General features: G+C 38.4%; 1 protein-coding gene across 1 annotated transcript; it reads right to left on the reverse strand.

Annotated features, from left to right (window-relative positions):
* SLC18B1 (solute carrier family 18 member B1) lies at positions 1–24403 on the reverse strand. Its single transcript, XM_069488222.1, has 14 exons — positions 24247–24403; positions 23058–23197; positions 17687–17782; positions 17276–17349; positions 16008–16155; positions 12969–13125; positions 8112–8248; positions 5681–5782; positions 3706–3797; positions 2491–2586; positions 1607–1681; positions 827–920; positions 678–730; positions 1–446 (listed from the first exon to the last, which is right to left on the reverse strand). The coding sequence occupies exons 1-14, from the start codon at positions 24287–24289 to the stop codon at positions 380–382; spliced, it is 1374 nt and encodes a 457-aa protein (XP_069344323.1). The 5' UTR covers positions 24290–24403; the 3' UTR covers positions 1–379.
* Between the last annotated feature and the right edge of the window lie 339 nt (positions 24404–24742).

Genomic DNA, 24742 nt, shown 5'->3' on the forward strand with positions numbered 1-24742 from the left:
GTTAATAAAAAAGGTACATTCACAGAATTAGTGTACTTGGAATAAAAAGTAAACAGAGGAAACAAGAGACCTAAAGAGAGTCAATAACAACATCTTCCAGGACAAGTTTGGTTACTTAAAAACACAGATTTTTACTGGTTTTCAACTACAATTCTCACACTTAATGTTTCAAGTATAGCTGCTTCAGCAGGCCAGCTTTTCAGGACAACAGTAAATGCAGCCCAACGCAGGATTGTCCAAAAACACATTCATACTCCCAAGATGCTGATGTGGTACCCACGGAGGTTTGTGCGTAAAATTAAGAAAACCCTTCCAACAGTGATGTTCAAGGCCAGGAGCATCCACCTCCCAACCTCGTATCAATCCAGGCTTTGTAAAGCTACAGTTCATTAGGCAAGAGAGCAGTTTTTTCCTCCTCTGTGCTGAGGATGTCTTGAGGTTTAGATCTACATTCAGGGAAAGAAGAAAAGAATTTCAATATTTCTCATCTTAAAAAAAAAAAAAAACCCAGCATCTGCATCTCTATCCAACCATCCCCTTAAAAGCATCTATCAAGTGATGAGCCTCACAGTGCCCAGAAATCCAGTGACTGGAAGAATGGATGTAAAAATGTTACTTCTTTTCTACTCACACAGGTGACTTTTAAAGGGAGAAAAAAGTCCAAAAGTTGACCATACCTTCTTCTTCTCCTTGAGTGCTCCAGTACATAAAATAAGCCCATGGCTAATCCCTTTAACACAATTAAAGGTACTGGTTAATGTAAATTCTGCAAGTCAAGTTTCTCCACAAATATAAGGGAAATGAAAATAAAAGACTGATTACTCACACTTATCAGAGCCCACAGACCTTGTATAGCCGCTGCCCACTCAAAACCAATTTTCTCATACAGAAACCCACCCAGTGTTGGTCCTATAAAAGCACTAACAATAGAAAGAAGAAAGAGTATACAATAGTGCAAATTAAGTATACTTCATAAAAGTTGCATGATCCCTCAATCATAGGACTTTCTTAAATTGGAACCATAGTACTAAAGAAAAAAGCCAATTCCTGGGCATAGCATTGGGTATAAGAAAACAATTCTACCTCATAATGATGCTGTTTAAATTTTTAAGCAATTGTGAAATTATAACTACTTCTGAAAAGTTGGCAGCTTACATAAAAATAAAAAAGCTGACACATTTAAAAAATTCTTTAAATTATTCTGTTCTCAGCATTTACATCTAATATATCTCAATTCAATACATATATTAACTATATACTACATTGCTAGCATACAGTTACCCTTCTGATAGATGGTAAAAATAAACAAATGATAAATAATTGAATAAATTTAAAAAATCTGAAACATGTTTCTATTAAAGGAATTTATAAATATCACGTATATAAGATAAAGTGTATGAAACCATTTGATTAGGTGTTAAAACTGCTGGTATAGCCAGAGATTGTGGAGTCAGAGGGTATGGATTAGAACTCTGGCTCTGCCCTAGATGAACTACTTGTCTTTGAGAAATTCATCCGACCTCTCAGCATCTCAATTTCTTTACCTGTAAAATGGGGATAGTATTTTCCATCTTGCACATGTGAATACAATTCAATGACTACTCACCCAACTGACCACATTGCACTAAAGAGACCTGATACGAGTCCCAACGTACTTAATCCCTCTTCAAATCCATTTTCACTGCAAAGAGAGACATGAGTGTATCCATTATTAAAAGGAAAACCTGCATGAAAGAAAAAATTTATTATAGATAAATTAAGATAAACTAGGGATAATCTGGACAAAACCCATAGCAAGAACACTCTGCTTCTAAGATAAATAATGAATCTAATTTGAAGGAATTTTCATAGTTAGATTTACTCCATGGTTTTCTAAAAATAATTTTATTACATATGTAAGATATGATATAAAGAATCATGAACGATTAGCATTAAATGCTTATAAAAGTATACAATTAACTAACAAATTCTTAAAATGAGATGAAGATATGAAGAGAATAATGGCAACTTTTAGCAAACACAGAGCCAGCTCCTTACTCCTAAAAGAAGTGTTGAACTGACCCAGCACAGCCATAGAAACATAGTGTTCTTTGTGATCATGCCTATTAAACTAAAGAATAATGGCCAAGTGACAGATGCCTGGTCACTCAATACTCTTGTATGGACCTCCTCCATGAAAAAGGAACAATGCCCAGCCCTTCCCATTTTGCTTTAGCTTTTCAGAATTATATATATATTGAGACATAAACCAAGCCAACCATCTATCCACAACCCATTTTAGCTATTACTGTATTAATATTACTATATAGTACCCTTTATATTATGATATTATTATTTAGACTATATCACAATATTATATGCTATGAAATCATGAAGATTTAATATTGTGGAAAAAATATCCAACATTCAAAAATATTGAGAAATTCTAGTAAGCCTATGATGCTCACTGCTATTTAAAATACAGCTCTTTACGCAATGGAAGTAACTTACTATGCACAACTGAGAATTTCCGGGAAAGTTGGAATTATACTCATTCCAGCAGAGATGCCATGTACAACTAATATCAGCACCAGCAGCCAGAGTTGACTATAAAAGGGTTTTGGAGAAAACAAAAACAAAAACATTAGCATTTTAAAAGACACAAAGCTTAATGCTAAGAGAGCAGGATCCCAGAGAAGTTAGTTACACGGATTCTGTGCTGAGTCTCATTCTCCTTCCCATTCGACCCCATCTCATTCAGTTAGAGCTCCCAGTAGCTTCTTACATTTTGGGGGCAAAAAAAAATCTCCCCTAATATCTCAATCTCTAGGGTCACATATATCATATGTCTGAAGCCAACCTGCCTTCTCACCATACAAAATCTTTCAAAATTAGTTCAAATGTCAATAATAATACTGTTCATTTGATCACTTGGCTTTGAAATTTAATCAACTAAAAAATGGCATAGAAGGGAAGTGGTAAAGAAAGAGACAGGAAACTAACATTTATTCCACGTTGGAGCACGATGCTGGTTACATAATGTGCATTATCCCATTTAATTCTTGGAGTGTGAGTACTATTATCGGCTCCTTTTTATAGATGAGAAAACCGAGGCTCTTGGAAGGCAAGCCATTTGCCCAAGTTCACACTACTAGTAAGTGGCAAAGCCAAAATGCAAACCTGAGTCTGAAGGATTCTGAAATCCCTCTCTTTCCATGATATCGTGTTTTAAACCAGAAGTGCTAGAAATGGTCTAAGAAGCTCACTTTATTTTCGTAAATATGCTAGAAAAGCTTTAATGAACAGCTACTACGTGCTAACAATGACACAGAAGCAAAAAAGCATTTAATCCCTGCCTCAAGGAAGGAGGAAGAGTAGAGACAACAAAAATATATTCTAAGAACTATCAACTGAAGGTGGGTAGCAACAAATGCTATTTTCAAAATAAAGTACAAACAAGTATGCAATGAAACAGAGGGAGAATAAGCATTTTTGTCATTTGATGCAGACTTTATGCATTCCTGTCTGTTTGTATCACTGCTAACTTCTAGGAAGGTAAAATACCACCAGTCTAACAAGCAATTCAATAGAGTCCTAAATTAAAATAATTATTTAAATATTTAATATGAAGGCTCAAAATACTAAGCCAAACCAGCGCTACAACAAAATTTTTGAAATAATTCCTAATGCTATTCAACCAAAAATACCGAAGAAGAAAAAAATTACCTTTGAATGTGCAAAATTGGGACAGGTCCTAAGAGCACATAGCACCCTGCTGTGATTAAGTTTCCAAAAACCAGGAGCCACTTCCTTACATGCTGGTAAAGAGAAAGAGAGTCCAAAGAAACTTTTAGATGTAAAGACTTCCATGATTAAACAATATGAAAAATTATTAAAGAACACAAGTTATGATATTAAAAAAAAAACAAATACAATGAAGAAAACAAAATTTTACATTTAAGAGAAAATAAGTGGATGATAAACTCCAAAGCAAGGACGATATTCCACAAGATAGGAAGTAAAGGACAAAGATTCCTCAGAAAAGGATTGTATTGCAGATTTTGCACTGAATGAACTATTCCAAACATAACAATTTAGAAACAGTGAGCATAAGGAACCCACCAAGTAGTTATAATACCTAGAAAAATGACACTATTAAAAAATGGCCCCTCTACAGATTGAATGCCTATGTCCCCCCAAATTCATGTTAAATCCTAACATCCAATGTGACGGTATTTGGAAGTGGCTTGGGGGGGGGTGATTAGGATATGAAGGTGGAGCCCTCATAAATGGGATTAGTGCCCTTATAAAAGAGGCCCCAAGTTGGGTGTGGTGGCTTTCGCCTATAATCCCAGCTACTCAGGAGGTTGAGGCGGGAGGATCACTTGAGCCCAGGAGTTCAAGACCATCCTGGGCAATATAGCAAGTCCCAGGCTCAAAAGTATGAATGAATGAATGAATGAATAAGGCCCCAGAGAGCTCCCTTGCCCCTTCTGCCATGTGAGGTTACAGTGAAAAGACGGCCGTCTATGAACCAGATGATGAGCCATCACCAGACACAGAATCTGCCAGAGTCTTAATCTGAGACTTCTCAGGCTCCAAAACTGTGAGGAATAATTTTCTATTGTTTATAAGCCCCCAAGTTTATGGTATTTTGTTATAGCATCCCAAACAGACTAAGACTGTACCCAATAAATTTATCCCTTATAAACTACTTGAATCAGGCCAAAAATTACAGGGGTACCATATTTGCTCAGCTATATAAGACTACATCTTAAAGCCAAGCTCCAAACACTGTTTAAGATACTGCTTTTTGTCACCTGGGTTACTTAGTAATTCCCATGTAATTTAGGTCTTGATAAATATATATGCAAATCTAATGAAAAGGGGAAATGCCAAAAATAAGCACTAAAGCCACAGAAGTTTAAGATTTAGCTCACAGTACCAGTTCTGCATATTAGTCATCTGGACTGAATGGTTGAAACCCGGTTAAAAGAGAACAGAAGGGAATTTCTGTCGGGATGGCTATGGCATGACCAATGCATATTTACATTGCCAATCCTTTCACTCCCACAGAAAACCCAAACTATCTTCTCCTAAAGTAGAATCTCTCAACTTAATCAAGTCCCATAGTAACCTCTGGGACTCCACTCTAATTATTAGGATTAATCCATTTTTTTGCATCAAGGGAGTAGCTGGGATTATAGGTGAAAGCCACCACACCCAACTTGGGGCCTCTTTTATAAAGGCACTAATCCCATTTATGAGGGCTCTGCCTTCATGAGCTAATTATCTCCCAAAGCCACCTCCAAATACCATCACATTGGGTGCTAGGATTTAACTTATGAATTGTGGGGAGACATAAGCATTCAAACTATAGAGGGGCCATTTTTTAATAATGTGATTTTTCTAAGTATTGTAATTACTTGGTGTGTTCCCTGTGGTCACTGTTTCTAAATTGTCCTATTTGGAATATAGTTTTCAATGGTTTAGCATAAGACTCCTCTTTTCCCAGATGAAGTAATTAAGAGTGAATCTGCTCAGGGTGATGGCTGATGTTGGGAGACACTGGAACCTCTCCATCAGTCCTATTGAATGTGTCAATTCTAACCAATGGACCCCTAGAGTTCCAGAAGAACAGCTGGAAAACCACTGGTCTAAACATACAAAAGCAACTAAAATATAAGTTAAGTGTACGTACTGGCATTTTATCACTTAGCAGGCCAAATAGTGGTGAAGAAATGGCATAGGACAGTGCCAAACCCAGGAATACCAGTCCCACATATCCAGCTGGTAAATTAAACTGCAAAAGAAATCCTGTATTAAAATTACATGATTAAGTCATTTTAAATAAACATCCATCTTTTCCTCCTACCATTTCTTCAGCTCTTGTTATTACCATGAGTCTAATAACACTAGCATTCTTCCTAACTTTTGTCTTATTTTTGTAAATGGGTTACTTCTTCTCTGTGAGAGGAGAAAAAACCTTACCTGAGGTCAGAAGATTCAGATTTTGCTTTTAGCTTTTGACACTAACAGAATTCTGCTTCTCTGAATCATAGCATGTTTATATGTAAATTGGTGTTTTGCAAACTTTAATGTGCATGAAAATTACCTGGAGAGCTTGTTAAAAGAGGTTCCTGGATCCCAGCCCTAAGATTTATAATCTAGAAAGTCTGGGATGGGGCCTCAGAATCTGCATTTCAAACAGGCTCCCAGGTGATTCTGATAGTCCACAGGCTGCAGTGTGAGGTATACTGGTGTAAAAAACACTAGCGATAATAGCTCCTCTAACCATCTCACAGGGATATTAATACCTAATTTAAAAATTAGATGACATGAAATGTTTTAAAAGGCTACTATGTGATAGTAAATTATCACATAACTCTGATACTGTTAGTATTACCAACATGACATAAATGTCTTTCTTTTTTGGTTATCTAAGTTGTTTTCAGTTTCCTTAATTAATTTTCTTAACTCATTTTCTCATTTAAGCCCATGGGATTTATTTATGAGTCAATATATGTTTTAACAGTTTTTATGACAAATATAAATCTTGCTAAGAAATTAGTCCTTTAAAGGTAGTAGCAAGATACAAAAGTCAGAAATGTCCTCTTCTCAGTTTACACCTGGAGGGATAAAAGGTAGAACCTTCCTACCCTAAAAGACTGGACAACCAATGACTATATAGCAAACTGCCAATTAAATACAAAGAACTCCAAAGAGGGGCAATAGGATAAAAAAAAATTGATAAAAAACCAGTAAAATAAATTTCTAACCATTTCTTAGGTTGGAATTGGCTAATGGGATGGCACAGCAGCACTCCAACCTGACAACTGTCATTAGTAGTGTGTCACCACCAGTAGCCTTGGGGTTGTAAAATGATCCATCACCCAGGCGGGAGCAGGGCTGATGCCACCTACCGTGCCACAAATGGGCCAGCTATAGTTATCTTTGGAGAAACCTCCTATCTTCCTCTACTCTTATGAATAAACTACTTTTTCTTGAGAAAAAAAAAAAGATTTCTTATAAGATACACATGAACAACTTGGGTTTCCTAGCGATTAGTTACAATTTTTTTTTCATTGTTTAGACACAAATTTTTAAGAGCACAGAAAAATGGCTCAAAGAGACATATTATTGATGATATAAATGGACTGTGTCACCATAATCACAAAAGATTTTTCTTATGAGTTCCCTAAGAAATGCTCATTGGTGAAACACAGTATTATTTTATTCTCTAAATCTTGGGCCAGGCACTAATTCACCAGGTTTACCTGTGAAATACCCGAAACTGTTTTTAGTGACTTTGAGGGGTGGTGTGAAATTATAAGAAAAATTAATTTTAATCCTTATGTTCTATGAAAGGTCAAAGCATTTGGCATGACCATATTAGAAACTTTAATGAAACGTAAGTTTCTGGCAAGTGTGCTATTTTAAATCTAGTGGCTCAAATAAAATTGGGGCAGGCTGAAGTTAGTCACTATTTTTGCCTCTTGCAGACACACATTAATTCTCCAGTATAATTAACTACCAGACTTGGTCATGAACTTTGTTGCATCATTAACAATGTTTTTTCAAAAATACTTAATAACAAATTTCTATGACATCAAACTTCCAGAATTCAACATTTATTTTTCAGCACTAGAGACTCTTGGTTCCTTTCTCCCATCCCAGATTAATATAATCCACAGTTCATCTGAGTATATGAAATAGCCTAAAAGGTGAGTGAGTGGACCCAGCGTGGATCTGTTAGAGAAGAACATCTCACAGTAAAGGAGCTACTGAGTATACCAATGCCTACTAAAATGCAAACAAATAGAGGAAAAGTGTCCTTGTTAAGCAGCACGAATGATGTCCAAGCCAGACGTACAATGACATGAGAAGGGTCTTGGAAAGAAGGAGACCAATGTTTTGGCCACTTAGGGAAAGGCTTCTCTCTTTTATACTAAATCAGATCCCTAGTTCATAGGGACATCACAGAAGGAAGGCACAGGCTACCTCAGCATGCAGTTCCCATTCTGCCTCCTTTTCACAGCCACTCAAAGATCTTTCCACAAAGCAGAGCCTAAGACCAAGCAATTACGTCCACCTGCTACAATGCACAGCTCTTTGATAATCAGGCTACTTACCTTTTCCAAAACAAAGAGAGACAGAGTAGGATCAAGGAAGCCAAAACACGAGCTGAGTGAGTTAATGACGAAAACCAAAAGGCCAACCTTGGGTAAAGTGATCAGTTTCCAAAATGAGTGTTGACCTGGATCAGACTCTTTGGAGTAAAGATGAAAAAAGAAAAAAATAAATCATAGCAATTAAAATCTCTCAATTTATCCTTTAACTTATTTTGAAAAGTAGAACTGGTAAGGTCATCTTTATCTGGTAATCAAAAACTAACTGTACCTCTAAGTTTGCCTAAAATTATCATCTACATCTGCATATAACTTATTCAAACCTAGAGGCCACATTCAAGTGTATCAAAAATAATTTCCCAAATTTATGAAGAGTCAACTGGAATCAGAGTGTGAGGGGAGAAAAGGGTCTTAGGTTATAGGTTATAACCTAGAAGTAAGGCCTTTGTCAGATGGGACAGAGACCACGGCAAGTTTGATTTGGGGCACGGGAAAAGCATCGACAGAGCTTTACCAAGAAACAAAGTGTGTGTGCACTTAGGAGGAACCTGCATTACTAAAAAAAAAAAGACACAATTGTTTTCCTGCTATCAAAGCAAACACTGGATTGAAAGAGGGGCTATTGAATCTTACATAAATTACATTTAGCGTTCAAGGTCAGTTGAGTGCCAACCTTACTTCCCACTTCTTCACTGCTCCAAATAGCAGGTATGGTTATTTCCAAGCCTCCAGTCATACTGAATGACTCCTTTCTTTTTTTCCTGCTAATTTTCCCAATTCTATTCATTCTATAAGTCTGGAGTTCTGGCCCTGATTCTTCCTTAAATCTTACCTTTCTCTGGTTTCCTACTGCACTGCTAGTCTATACTACATGATTTTAACACCAAAATTATATTTTGCTTTGTATTGTTTACTACTGTTTGGTGGCTTTTGTATCTTCCAATTAATATACTGAACAAAATCTTTGCTGAGCCAGGAGTCATGTAAAATGCTTGGCATATAAAGATATACAAGACAGACCCAACTCCTGTCCTTGCAGAGAAATTCCAATAAGGGGGGGAGAGAGCTAGGATGGGGCTAGGAGGGCACCTATGGGAGCGCAGGAGAGGGCTACCTGAACACAGGGAGGGCGGTGTAGGAAAGGCTTTCTAAAGCAGCGATATACAAGCTGGTGCCTGAAGAATGAGTCTGCAAGCAAAGAAAGGAGAAAGAATAATGCAGGCATATTATTGGAAGACTCAGAAGTGAGGGGAAACTATTCTGTGTTTCAGAAAATGAAAAAGAGGAGCAAAGTTGGAAGATTGAGATTGGGGTAAGGGACATCAACATAGCAGGAAGAGATCATACTGCAGAAGGATGTATTAATAAGGAGGACCTTGTAAAATATGCTAAGAAGCCTGAGAAATCACTAGGGATTTCAAGCAGGGAATGAGAATCAGATGTGTGGTTCAGAAAGTTCTCTCTCTGACCCTGTGGAGAATGGAGGCAGGTTACGAGTCAGGAGGTTGCTATAGTGACCCAGGCCAGAGATGATACTGGGTTTGGGCATGGAAGCTCTTTGACAGCCAGGATCAGCCTTCATATATCCTCACGTCTCCCACAGCACCCAGCACAGTTCATCATTCTATAAATATTAATACTTTGTTGGATAACGGCCAAATATGGAGTCAAGTACAATAGACATCACGAAGTGTGGTTCAACTATTTTACGTGCTACACTTAGATTTTTCCAGGATACAGGAGGTAAAGTTAAACCTAAATAAAATTTCTTAATTATCAGCCAAATATTCAACAGTGAACCAAATCCGAGCACGGCCCCCATGCGCAACTACAGAAACAACAGTTCAGAGTTTGACTTACAAGGAGGACAAGCACCACCGTGTGGCTCAGTGAGGTATTGCCAGCAGGGAGACTTAACTGGGTGTGAATTTGTATACTAAGGATGTTAGTCACCTTTAAAAGAGAAATTACAAAAGATTCCAATTTTCACTGGTTACATTATTGTATGTATAAAAAGTATTATGTATTTACAGTATAAGACAAGCTATTATAGTATAAATTGTCCCCTTCCCTAAAATCCAGGGTGGCAAAAGGGGTTATCATAATAAGAATACATAAAAAAATCCATGAAAATGAACATATAATTAATATAATTAAGCAGTGGAAGAAGACCAAGTAATGAAAACTTGGGGTGGTATCTGCTTCAAGGGACGCATAGCTGCATTACCTGGGAGCTTTTCAAAGCTACTTGGTACTCTCTTTGCTTCCTCCAAATTCTGATATACAGGTGGCCCTCCATGTCCATGGGTTTGGCATCCATGGATTCAACCAACCATGGATCAAAAGTATTTTTTAAAAAATTGTATCTGTGTTGAACACAAACAGGTTTTCTTTCCTTGTCATTATTCCCTAAACAATATATTAATAGTATAACAACTATTTACATAGTGTTTACACCGTATTAGGTATTATAAGTGACCTAGAGATGATTTAAAGTATACAGGAGGATATGCACAGGTTATTTGCAAATACTACACCATTTTATATCCGGGACTCGAACACCTGTGAATTTTGGTGTCCGTGGAAGGTCCCCATGGATACCAAGGGACATCTGTATTCTGCTTGGAGGGATATGACTTCCTGGCTGACAATGCCTACCACAGAGAGCTCCTGTTAGAAATGGGGACATGGAGTGGTCCTCAGGTGTGGGGGAGTCGGAAGAAAGCTGAACCCTGTGAGGGGGAGTCGGAAGAAAGCTGAACCCTGTGACACTACTTACTCAACACCTACTCCAATGATCAAGGTTTTAAAAAACTCCCCAGAAGAGGTAATACAAATTAAGTTTTCCAGGATGAGTAGCTGTTAGAACGGGAGAAAGAGATTCCAGACTGTGTGACTCCTCTACTTAAATCTAATAGTAGCCTCTAATGGCTTCCAGGATAAAGTTCATATTGCATGGATTTAAGGACTTTTTTCAAATTGACAAGTAAAAATTATATATATTTATGGTATATAACATGATGTTTTGATATATGTACATACTGTAGAATAACTAAACCAAGCTAATTAACATGTGCATTACCTTATATATTCATTTTCTGTGGTGAGAACACTTAAAATCTACTCTAGCAATTTTCAAGGATATAATTTATTATTATTAATAACTATAGTCACCATGATGTACAATAGATTTCTTAAATTTATTGAATGTAAGGATTTTATTAGGAGGAGTGATATGTCCATGGCTCTATTTTAGAAATATTTCTTTGGAGCAGTACAGAACAGGGGACTTGGTGAGCAGATGCAAAGGAGGAGGAAGAGGGACTCAGTCACCCACAGCTAAAGCCACATTGTCCATGGTTCTAGGAGGAGGTAAGGGAGAGGTAGAACTTAGAGAATATAAAATTCTGCCAGTGTCAGAAAAATCAAATTTGTTTAATTTTCTAGCTTCTATCTATAAACTCTCCTAAAATAACAATTTTTAAAAGTACTTCTAAATGGGAACACTTAAATGTATTTTTACAGGTTTAATATTATCAATCCTAGAGAGTTTTTTAAAATACCAGTTTTTTTCCATTCAATCTAAATAAAAAAACCTTCAGTAGATAAACAGTGAGTTTTGTCAAATCTTTTTGTTCATAAAAATATAGCTAACTGGGATTTTGTTAAGTTCAATAAAGACGCAGGGAAATTTTAATTGAGAAATAACAGGAAAGAAGAGAAATAAGTACCAAGTAAGCAGGCTGGTGTCGATTAGAAAGGGCTGCAAGAAATACCAAGAGGAGAGAAGAGGGGTGGGATGAGGAGTGCAAGCCAGTCCTTAGGGGTAACAGACTCTGGGGTCAGTCCGGCACCTAATCACCTAAGTTCTAAATACCCCGTTCTATCATTAACTAATTAGTATGTCTTAGCAAAGTCTTTTTTCCTTATCTCGTGTGTTACATAGTTAACAAAAGTTTTTCTCCTGCTACATGAGAATCTGGTCTAGTGTCTATTTCTTAATTATCAGCCAAGTACCTAACAAACCAACCTGAGCACAGCCAGGATGTTCAACCACAGAAGCAACAGCGTTGTCATACTCAGAAAGAGGACAAGCGCCACCGTGTGGCTCCATGTGGCACTGCCTCTCTAACGCCGTTCTCCAGCTCTCTCGGTTAACTCCAGCTCTGCGCCGCTCGTACAATGCCCACTATGTTACTAGGCAATGTTGTTTACCATAAGAATAACTCTGATCAGTACATTTCATCTGGACGAAAGGAACTACGAATAAGCCATAAACACCTGATGAGGACACGATGTTTTGTGCCTCCCTGATTGTGCTGACTCTTGTACCTGGCCTATCTCTCCATAGAGACCCTCGCAGTGATTCCCGTGCATTTATTACAGGGCAGGTTTACTCCTGTGGAGCATGACATTTTGAAGCCAAGGTGATTCCCATTGCGGCCTAATGTGGACCTGTGTCTTCGCACCTGGGCACTGCTGCATGGACAGCTGCAAGGGCTGCTGGGACGAAAGCCTTCTAGGAAGACTGAGGCCACATGTGGCCCATGATAACTCCTTGTTCTGACATATAGTTAACTCCAAGAAGACCTCTGGAGGACATTGCACGTGGAAATGATTTACGATCAGAAATTAAATATTTGCTAATTCTAAAGGTTGGAAAAAAATTTATGATATATAGAAATTCATATAACCTAATTGCCTACAATATTTCTGAAAAGACAATCAGTTATTTTAGAGTGTTCTGAAAAGCTATTATTGATTATATAAAATAGAAGTCAATATCTGGTAAACTTTTCTCTTACAAAGGCATAGAAATATATTCAAGATTTTTAAAATGAGTAATAAGTGTGGGCTTACCATAATTGGGCAAAATATACATGTTGAGTGGTACCATCAGCAGAACTATGCATCCCAGAAAAATAAAAGGCACCTCATAGCCAAAGGATTGATACAAAAAGCCACCTACAGGAGGACCCAGTATTAGTCCTAATCCAGAAAAAATCTCAAGACTTCCCTAAAAGTGCGGGGAAAAAAAAAAAACTGAGTTAATATATTTTATTTGAAGAATTAACAAGATACTATCTGAAAAAAAATTCTATCTACTTCACAATTTATACACACATACAAAAACCCAAGATGGACCAAAGACCTAAACATACATATTAAAGTCATAAAAGTTTGGAAAAATAAAATATTGGAGGTTTTACTTTTTTGAGTCTTATGTAGGGAAGGTATTTTAATTATGCCATCAAACTCAAAAGACATAAAAGATTGATAAATCTGATTACATGAAAATATGAGAAAACTATGCATAGAAAGATACATAAAAAGACAAATGAAAAATAGAAAAAAAATACTGACAAGAACTAATTACTCAAATATTTCGAGAGCTACTACTAATCAACAAGAAAAAAATAACTCAATAGGAAAATGGGCAAATGCTTATAAATAAACAGTTGACACATGAAATGAAATGCAAATAGCTCTTGGAAGAGGCAGCTTGCCCTCACTTTTTAAAAGAAATGAATAATTTGAACCACAAGATACCAATTTGCACCTATCACCTATCAAACACACCATGCTTCCAAGGATGTGGGGGCAGAGGCACTCTCACACACTGCTGGTGAGTGAACACGGCCTTTTGGCAAATCTATCAACATTACAAATGCACATACTCTTTGACCCAGTATTCCACTTCTAAGAATTTACCTTACAGGTATAGCCATTAAAATGTGACATGGTATATATACAAGCTTACGCACTGCAGCACAGTTTGCAACAGTAAAATATGTAAATAATCTAAATATTCATCAACAATGTAAATAAACTAGGTTATACCCACACAGTGAAATCATATACAGCCAGTAAAGAGTAAAAAGCTCTTTATATGTAGGTACAGAAAGATCTCCAAGATGATTTCATCGTCAGTATAATCAGCAGGGCACTGAATGGTATATGTGGTAGGCTACCGTTTGTATAAAAAAAAATCTGGAGAGAAATCATGTTGTGTGTGTGTATATGTGCATATATACATATATACATGGAATCTCTCTGGAAGAAACCTATAATATCTGTTGCTTTCCCAGAGGGGGATGGAGGGCTGAGCACCTGGACAACAGGTGTGTATACGAACACTGAGCAACAGCAGTAATATGTAGAATATATTTACTATATTCTATATTCCCTTGTTACCACATAAAACTGTTTTGTTAATTAAACAAAACAGTGCTGTGGAAAAAATAGTTTACTACTACAGAAATTGCACCATTTCAAATCAATCTAGTTTTAGGGGCTTTAAACAGAGATCTGTGGCTTGCAACCTTACATCCTCAGACCTCACAGAGTGTACAAAGGTAGCCCATTAATAACTTTCAGCATTTCATAAAGAACATATGAATTCTATCTTTAGCCACAACAAGGCCATCCAGATCGACTATCACGTTAGGTGTGTTAGCTATTGGCTGCAAATTTATATAGAAACATCATATAGCAACACTGGTGTCCCTTACTGATCAGGAAATCCAATGGACTATTGCCAACAGCACAGGAATTTCTTGGACAGCACTTCCCAGAATGTTCCACAGAACATGAGCTCTTTTAAAGGTCAACAAGTCTTATTTGAAAACAGTGGTTCCATGGTCAAGTTGAGTTGTGGAACAGTTAATAAAGTATCTTTACTCCAGGATTTCACAGAGTCTGAAAACACTAATGTAAACTGGACATCTCTAAGTTGGAGGACAGCATACAGCACACTCCAAACTTGTTTAGACGCAAACCCTTGCTTTACAGACCATGTCAACAGACTAGTTGTTCTTCTGAACCCTTTCTGAGAAACATATTTCTGGGTAAACAGTATGCCTATCATGGTGCCCACCCCTGCATGCCAAGGTGTCAATAGGACCTAAATTGAACCTATCCAGCTGTATACACAAGTGCTTAATGAAAAAGTGGGGAAAACTACACACCTATAGCCAGGACTCAAGCATTACAAAAATGATCCACATAACCTAAAACAATTATAACCCCTCAATATTTTGAAATAAAAAAGTGGGAAAAACTATTTACACAGCAAATAGTTTATCGATAGTAAAAAATTTTAAACTATGGTATTAAATGAGCAAATGAGGGAGTTCTTGTACTAAGATGATTAAACTCTGAAGTCTAGAGAACAATTATATGTTAAGAGGGTGGTGTTTGGCGGTGTTTGGTCTGACAAGCAGAGCTCAGAGAAAGCACTATGGGAAAGCCTGCTTGGGGTCAGAGAGGCAGCTGCACAGAGCTGAGACAGGATACCATTAATATCAGGTATATCATTAATACCACGTCTACATGCATCTAGGCAATACACAAGAATGGATGTCAATATGATGCCACCAAGTTCTGTGTTTTTATGTCAAAATGAGAGGGCACTCCTCAGACAGCACAGAAGCGCTTAAGGATTTCAAGATGAACTCTGAGATCCTTGTACAAATCTGAGGAAAGTGGAAGAAAGACTCATGTGAATTGAGTATTTGCCACAGGGATAACTCCTCTCTAAAGTAGAAGAATGCTTCAGGCAACTCAGCCACAATCTAGGCTACCGGGAGACAGAAAAATACTCTTTAGGAAGTTTTTTAAAAAGTGGTAGAAAGAATAGTTGGTTTGGACCACATTTATTTGTCAAACTGTCCATTCAGGGAATTCGAAGACCAGGAAGAGCACTTAAGTAAGACTAATGCTACATTTAGGGACAGCCTTGCTGATAGAAGTAGAAATTGGAGTAAAAGGTAACAAAAACAGAGAAGGTAGAGAAAAGCGAGTATAGAGGAATGGATCCCAGCTTTAACTTGGAAGGTCAAAGAAACATTTTGGCCTTTGCTCAAAGGAAAATAGAAAAAAGATGTATAAAACACATACCAATACTGTAGCCACATTATTCGGAAAAGCCTTTGCAAGGATAGAAGACGACGCAGTTATTGCTGCAGCAAAGCTTATTGCATCCATTACTCTCACTAGAAAACACATAGCAATAAATATTGGTCCTTCTGGAACTTGATCCAAAATACTACAAGAGAATAAGACAATTCTCATATGTTAAGCTGGTTTTTATTTATTTTTCCTTTTTAATTGTGCTCATGGAAAAGAGTAGTACCTCGCCCATAGTTATTAGAATAAATCTATTTGGAATATAAATTTTTTGAAGAGTTATTTTGTTATATTTTCAGAAGGAAATATAGAAGACCTATATAGAAGGACTTCTTAGTTTCAGGTCTCTCCCATGGTGGGACTCAAACTTTCAGGGGAAAAAAAAAAAACAATGAATGCAGAGAACAGGAGACTCCCTGTGCAAAAATTTTTTTAAAACATCCACTTCGTTTAATATAATGGTTTTCCTGAGTTGATTTCATCGTAATCTTACTATGCTATTATCATTCCTTTATGTTGCCCAAGTACTTGTAGAAGCTCTTCCATATTATTTGCCACTATGCTGCCGGTTTAAGAACTCTAAGCTTAAGAACTTCTATAGCTGTTTTGCCTCTGGCACTCGTTTCCCCTTTTTCTGGAACAGCAACAGAGAAAACCATGCTGCTCTACCCTGAAGTGAACACATGACCCAGCCTGGCCAATCAGAACATTATTTCCCGCTGGCTAGAGGGGTGGGCCACTCACAAAGATCTGGCTGGTGGGGCTCCAACCTGGGGCCCTAACAGGACCTACTGGGAAAGTGGCACTACCTATTGGAGCTGGTGGGGCCACCTTGCCACCACAAGGAAAAGCTCAACCAAAAACAAATCACAAGAAGAGAAAAGCAAAGCCAGTAAGTCAAGGAAAATTTCTAATGACACGGTTTCAACACCTGTATCCTGATGTTTTTGAGCCACTTCTTTAGGAAGGAAATTCACTTTTTAGCTTAAGCCAAAAGGTTTCTGTCACTCACAGTCACAGCAGTCCTAAAGAATAAATTCAGTGGCCAGTGTAATGGTGGTCCCTGGAGGACTGTTTCCTCAAGATTAATGCCATTCGTTTCTGTTCTCTACTCACCCAATTCCTTCTGCCATTTGTCACACGCTATGCATTCAACAGACAATAATGGCACCATTGACTTAAAAAGCCATTAATATTTCAAACTGAAGATAGATTATGAAATCTGTTCGAGCTCCCAAACATATCAGAAAATGACTTACCCAAAGAGAATGGTAACTCCTCCTGAGACAAACATTCCTGCTACAAACATAAATTTTGCTCCAATATGTACAACCTATAATAAATGTGGTAAGAAGAGTGGTAAATTGACGACTTCTACAAGTCTATATTGATATAAACAAATTTACTATATTGGAAAATATAGGATTGGGGGAAGACTTGTACAGTTAATATGGTAACTCTTTAATGGAGTGCCAATACACATTGCTTACAAACATAGAAGGAGGTAAAAATCAATTGACCCTAAGGAGGGAACTGTCAACAGAGACACAATTTATAAAAATATAACAGTGGTTATTTCTGTATTGATGCAAATTCTAGACTAGTAAATTAGAATAACTCATTACACAATTTTTAAAAATTAAAACATGCACCTGAACTTTAATACTTACATAGTTTCCAAATACCAAAGATGCCAGTAACTCAAATAAAGCATAACATCCAAAAATCATACCGATAATGGTATTACTGGCTCCCTTCTTTTCAGCCTTTAAAGAAACAAAAATGGGAACAAAGTTTGAAAGACAAATTATCATCAGTATGGAAAAATAGAATATTAGATCAGAGCACCATCTTTTTGTGACCTTTATCTGTACAGCAATTTCAAAGATTATTATTTTAAAATAAAAAGGATGGGGAAAGAAGGGTAACTAGTTAAGACAGTAAAACCTGGTCCCTGACATGAAATTCAGTCACCTTGACTATAAAGTATTGTTAGCTTTAGTTGGCAAAAGTCAGAATGAGATAGTAAAAACAAACACAAAAAACCTTGGATGTGGAAATTTCGGCTCCATTTCAGTCACAGGACTGAGAAAACATATGATTTAGACACAACTTCCTTTTTGGTGTCACATTTTCATTATAGGAAACAAACAAAAAATGTTTGTCAGTCAAAAAACTTAAGAATAGGAAGTCCCGTGAGCTGGCATATGGGTCGCATCAAGGCCATTCAGTCTGGTTCTCTATTTCTGGCATCGATACCAATTACCTGACAGTTTGGAGAAGACAGTTTTCCTACCTGACATCAACAACACAGACAAAAGATGCTCACATAACACTCTACACTCTCCTGAAACACCTAGGATAGTTTAGGATTCATCAGTTATAATGATCAATGTTTTTAGCCTATTCTATCAGTTAGCCTCTAAATCTGCTACAGTATCAAATCCTAAATATGATATAGTGTTTATCCTAAATCTACTTCTTTTGAACTTCAAATGCTACTATTGTGATGTACCACTAAATTCACATAAAAAAAAGAAAGAAGTTTTAAAAAACTTCTTCAAACCCTGGAAATATGGCAGGTCCTTACATCAGGTTCTAACTACAGCAATTTACAGCGGTAAAATATGAGTTTAATTTCTTTAAGATAGGACTGACAACTTAGCACACTATGTAGTGCAAAGCCTGAGCTACACAACTCTGCCAGAAGTCATTTACTGAGCACCTTCTATGTGCCAGGCATGGTACCAGTAGTGAATATTTGTGATCTTAAGAGTCCAATTTAGATCCATTCTCTCACCAGAGTTTCAGTTTTTTCACAAATAACTTCACTCTTAATACTGAAAAGTGTGCGTGCACACCCTCTTACACCCTTCAAAATCCATTCTCTACAACAGCCATAATCACATTTCTTCACCTTTTCTCTCTAACTACAATTTCTAGATAAAAATTTTCTCCATCCCTTCCCATGTCAAGAGATCATCATCATTCAATCCTTGTATTTTTCAGGGACATTCTTTTCATGTCAGACTATGCCTCTTTAAATAAACCCTACATTTTTCATAACATACCACAGGAAACAAGATAGATGAACTCTATTGTTCTAAACTAAAATTTAGGAAGCCCCCCCGCCCCCACCCCGCACCCCCACCCATCTTACTCTAGGAAGGCCCTTAGAAAGTGGTCCCTAAGCACCTGGTGGTGGGTGAGGGCAGAGAATGGACCTACCCCTTCTGCAGTAATTACTGAGGCAGGATTTTAAGCTCATAATTCTATGGGCTTCATAATTGGCCATTCTGCTTCCATGTACTAACAGCCACATGAGATAATGGTGTAGAGACCGAGAGATCTCATTATTAAGATACCTTTAACGGCATCGTACCAAGAGGTTATGCTGTATGTAGACTGGAACACGAAGACTACATTTCTACTACACAGGGTCAGGTTCCTCAAAGGGAAAGTATTATTAAAAGAGTCAATTAAAATGTAGGCAGAACATTCATTGGTCAAATTACATTATCCATGTTCTTTGCTTAATAGATCTGATAAGTATTTAATTCTAGAATCTAGCAAGATATATATGAAGGTTATAGCAACTAATATTTACCAGACCCTCACTATGAGCCAGAATCTCTATTAAGTGCTGTTTTACGTGGTATCTAACACCTATCAAATAAGGAATGTATTTTTAGGTGGCCCCATTTATAGAGTGGACAGGGACTTGCAAAGGTTACACAGTCATCGAGCCACTACAGTTTCCATCGTGTGCACGTTCTCACGTTCACCGTGGAAATGGAATGATCACACAGGACGCGCTAGACCCACACGCCACAGCAGCAACTAAACACCACCTTTGGAACGTGGATCCTGCTGTACATTAGGGAAGCAAGAAGAGCTATTAAAAGCAATTTCTAGTGCACATGTAATCCTCTGACAAAGGAGGAGGGTGACCAGAAAAATGATGACTAGAAGTAGGAATCCTGCACCACAATTTAAGAAGAAGGGCCCTATTTTTCCTTCCCCAGTGAGCTCTAGCTAATAGGAAGGACGACAGAACATACAGGAGCAAGGGGGAGGCTTTACCAATGCATGTGTCAGCCATAAGATTTTAGCGAGAAGGTAAAAGGCAGAGCCCACTCTTCTTATCTATCGCTTCTGAAGGTAGAATGTTCTCTCCCTGCCTTTGTCTTCTCTCCCTCAGCCTTCACTCGGCAAGACAAAGTAGCAAACTTAAGAAGCCATGTTTGTTCATTTCTGTTTGCCAGCATAATTTCACAAAGCACCTGACCCTGTGACGGTGGGCAGCTCTCCGGAGGGATGCTTTGAAGACAAAACAGGAAACAGCACACAGCCCCCCACATCTTTTGCCTGAGTCACTGTGTTCCCTAAAACTGGGGTCCCCAACCCCAGGGCCGTGGCCTGGTACTGGCCCATGGCCTGTTAGGAACTGGGCCACACATCACCACCTGAGCTTCGCTTCCTCCCACCCCCAGAAAAACTGTCTTCCATGAAACTGGTCCCTGGTGCCAAAACGGTTGGGGACGACCACCCTAAAAGATAAATGACCCCAGTCCTTGCCTTTTGCTGCACGTAAGATAATGTCTGACAGGGTTAGTGATTATGCTTCTATAATTTATAACCAGATGGATGCACTTTAGTAATCTATACCCAGGTGTACTCTTATACCCAATCTCTGATGTGATTTTGCATATACTGAATCTTCACCACCTGTATTTAAGCTGTGAACTGAAATACTGTGTTGGAGTAGTCTGGCAGAACTGCTCTTGGACAGTAAATCTCAGTCTATGGTCCTCAGTTAAGACTTCTAAATAAAACTAATTTTAATTCTTCAAAAGCTTGACTTTTTTCTTTAGTCAACACCTCCTATAAGCAAAACACTCGATCAAAAACTTAAAAACACACACCCACAGCCTGGTTTTCCTTTGTCCCTATTCACTTAGAGGAAGCTAACATTAGTTGCACTCACTGAGTTCCAGCTGAGCCAGGAAATGCCCTTGTATTGGTAGATACACTTACTCTAGTTCTTCTCCATCTTAATTCCACAGACTCTCATTATTATTATTATTATTGTTTTACAAAACCCAAATCTGGCCAGGCTACTCTGTCTTGCTTAATCACTAAGTCCTTGGCATGCACCCAAGTACCCTTGCGTGCTAGCTCGAGCCTTCCCTCTCAGATCCTCTGTCTCTTAGACCTCACTCCACCCTAGGCTCAAGCCACTTCAAGCTGTCTGCTACTTCCCAAGAACATGCCATTCGCTTTGCTATTCCTGTGACTACCTACAATGCCCGTACCTTGGGAACTACCACCGCTCAAGATCCCCCTTAGATTTATCCTATGAAGTCCCTTTCAGTAACCCCCCTTCTTCTCCTGCCCCCACTCTGCTCATGCCCCATTCCTCTTTCTAGAGTCTTATAACATTCTGGACATCCTTTTCTTAAAGGATATCCAAACAATCTGAAACCTTTTTTTTTTTTTTTAATATATTTTTTAACTCCCAATGGACAGACAAGGGAGGGACATTTCCCTGATTTTTTTTCTGCCCTAACACATCCAATGCCTAGCACACTCTACAGTAGGCACTCACTGAACATTCTAGAGTTGGAACTCACTGAACCTTTAGTTAATAGAACTGAATTGGGGAAGTCACAACTTCTGAAACTGTTTCTTCATTTGCAACATGATGAGATTTGCACTATTCTACCTACTTCTTGGGGTGGTTGCAGAAACCAAATAGACAAATGGGTGGAAATGTGCGCTGAAAACTAGGGAGTACTCTGCGAGTACAGAGCGGTATTGTTCCTTTGGTAGAGAAGCCACTTTATCCTCTTTTGTAGCACACAGAATGAAGGACTACATGTTATCAAAGCAGTTAGAGGACTGAGAAGCTGCTAGTGCACTGTGAGCTGAGTACTTGGCAAAGAGCACAAAATAAAACACATGGACATGCTATTTACGTTCACCCAAGCCAGTCCCATTCATGTCATATCATATCCCATTGACAGCCAGAATCCAGCTGGTCTCACTAGGGGTTATTCTCTTTGAGTCTGTGCCATTAGCTGTAGATCCTAACACTATATAAAAGGTCATGCATGATATAGGGAACTCGGCACTATTAATCAGATTTCCTCCTTTGTGTAAACATTGCCACTAGAGTCCATATAAAATTCAAGTCAGAATTTCTTTATATATTAAAAACATTAATCCTGCGTTACATTTGTTAAAAAAAAAAAAAAAATTCAAGTTATCAAGGGGATTCAGCATATCACAACTTCCAAAATATTAATAAACCAAAAACTCCCGGAGAGAGTTACTGTCTTAACATAGACTTTTGCAATAACATTTAAATCTCAGTGATTCAGGCCGGGCGCGGTGGCCCACGCCTGTAATCCTAGCACTCTGGGAGGCCGAGGCGGGTAGATTGCTCAAGGTCAGGAGTTCGAGACCAGCCTGAGCGAGACCCCGTCTCTACTAAAAATGGAAAGACATTATATGGACAACTAAAAATCTATATAGAAAAAATTAGCCGGGCATAGTGGCGCATGCCTGTAGTCCCAGCTACTCGGGAGGCTGAGGCAGTAGGATCGCTTAAGCCGAGGAGTCTGAGGTTGCTGTGAGCTAAGCTGACGCCACGGCACTCACTCTAGCCTGGGCAACAAAGTGAGACTCTGTCTCAACAAAAAAAAAAAAAATAAAAAAAAAAAAATAAATCTCAGTGATTCAGTGCACCCCCTTTTTTCAGGTGCGGAAACCAAATAAAGATTAATCAACGTTTATGATAAGCAAAGTAATCCTCAGAAAATCAATTATATTTTGGTGAATTCCCTCCCAAGAGGATGTTCCTTCTGACTGGATATTTTTTCCTGGTATCAAGCATTCTACAAGAAGTACTCTGTTGGCTGAAGTTCTATACATTATCTGTACTATGTGCAGATTTTTACATTTTACATACTGTAAAATGAAATAGTTCAAAAGTCTTTCTTAAAAATTAAAGCTCACAAGGATATAAAAATGTCTTACCTCCTTGGGGAAAAAGGGTCCAAGGATAGAATAGCACATCATGGAACCTAAGTTCACAGAAGCTGCTGATATCAGTACATAGAGCTGTTCTCTTGAGAGTCGCCTGGGCGCCTCTCTTGCACTTCCTGCAGGGCCATCACCTTGAATGTAAACACACTACAATTAGGCATGTGATTGGACTATAGATGGAAGTACACAAGTGCCGTTTCTGTGCACAGAAGCAGCACTCTGAAGATAACATCTGCTGAGTTTAGGGCTGTTTTGAATACAGCACATTTGATCAAATGGAGCCCAATCCTTGTACATTGCTGCAATTTTGAAAATATACCACTTTCATTTACATATTATTCCCTATTAGAATTTCAATGCAGAAATTATCAAGCCATCTGAACTGTTTTGCCTCCACTTTAAGGCCTATTTCTCTCTTCCTTGAGGCAGCAGGGTGATCTTCAAAGAGTACTGCCCTCTGAAGTATAATATCCCTTATTTTCTCAAGTTACTAGCTTCATATGTCACACGAACTCAATAATGTTTTAAGCATGTAATGTTAGCTGTTTATTAAGAATTTTAAGACAGTATTGGAGTCAAATGAAGCGTAAGCTGGAGAAAACAAGCTAAATCATTCAACTGATGAATGAATACTTAAAAAGGTATGCTTCTGGAAAGACAAGTCCCACAAATCTGTAAATCAATAGATTTTTTTACACTAATTATTGTTCTTAGGCATCAATTCGTTTAATATTTATTCCCAAATAAATTTGATTTGCTCTATTTTTCAGAGGTTGCCACTGGAGTCCAGAAAAAAAAATCTGTGCAACATGAGGAAGTCAAGAATCTTTGAAAAAATTTTAAGAGTAGATTAGAAAGGGAAATGAGGAAACTTAAAAAGAGAGGGGAATAACAGTGGATATTCAAAAGATGTTTTACGTTTGCCCAGTGGCATACTTACTTGAATGCATTCTTAAACACACAGGACTTTAAAGAAGACCTACAGGGAAGAAAGTCACTGGAGACCTTACCATGAACAGCCCTGGAACTGTACTCCTTACGGAGAGAAAAGAAACCTCATATTCAGGCCGCAGCCTTTGCAAGCTCTCGGAAACAAACCAAGCTAAAGCCAATTCAATCGCTGCTAAAGAGACAGGCCCGAGGCCACCGCGGCGCTCTGGGCCACGTCGCTGTCAGTCACCTCCCGGTGGGCGCGGGCCCTCAGGGTCCCCCGGCGCGTCCATGCCCGGTGCGTGGACTCCGGCGACGCCGCCCTCGGTTTCAAACCCGCGTCCTTGGACCCGACCTCCACCGAGCGGACGGGCGGCAGCTGCTCAGCCGAGCCCTGGCATCCCCGCTTCCCCGCCGGCCGCGATCGCCCGGGAGCTCCGGAGCCTGCCAGGACTCTAGGCACCCGGGGAGGCGGGCCGGGGCGGGCCGGGGGTGGAGCTGGGCGGGTTTTTGCCCCCCTAATACCGTAATCCACCACCTCAGCTGCTAGAATTCATGAGGCCCTTTTTAATTCCGTCTGAGGAAAAAGCAAACAAACCAACCAGAGTCTATATTCCATATAGTTGGGCCCCCTCTATTTTAAAATGAGTACAATTTTTTCCTATTAGAAGTAAGAAAGGAAGCTCATGTAAACACACAAAAGGTGAGGAGTACCTTAACCGAAAGACACAAAAGTGAATTAGAAA

The sequence above is a fragment of the Eulemur rufifrons genome, chromosome 15 (assembly GCF_041146395.1).
Source record: "Eulemur rufifrons isolate Redbay chromosome 15, OSU_ERuf_1, whole genome shotgun sequence".
NCBI lineage: Eukaryota > Metazoa > Chordata > Mammalia > Primates > Lemuridae > Eulemur > Eulemur rufifrons.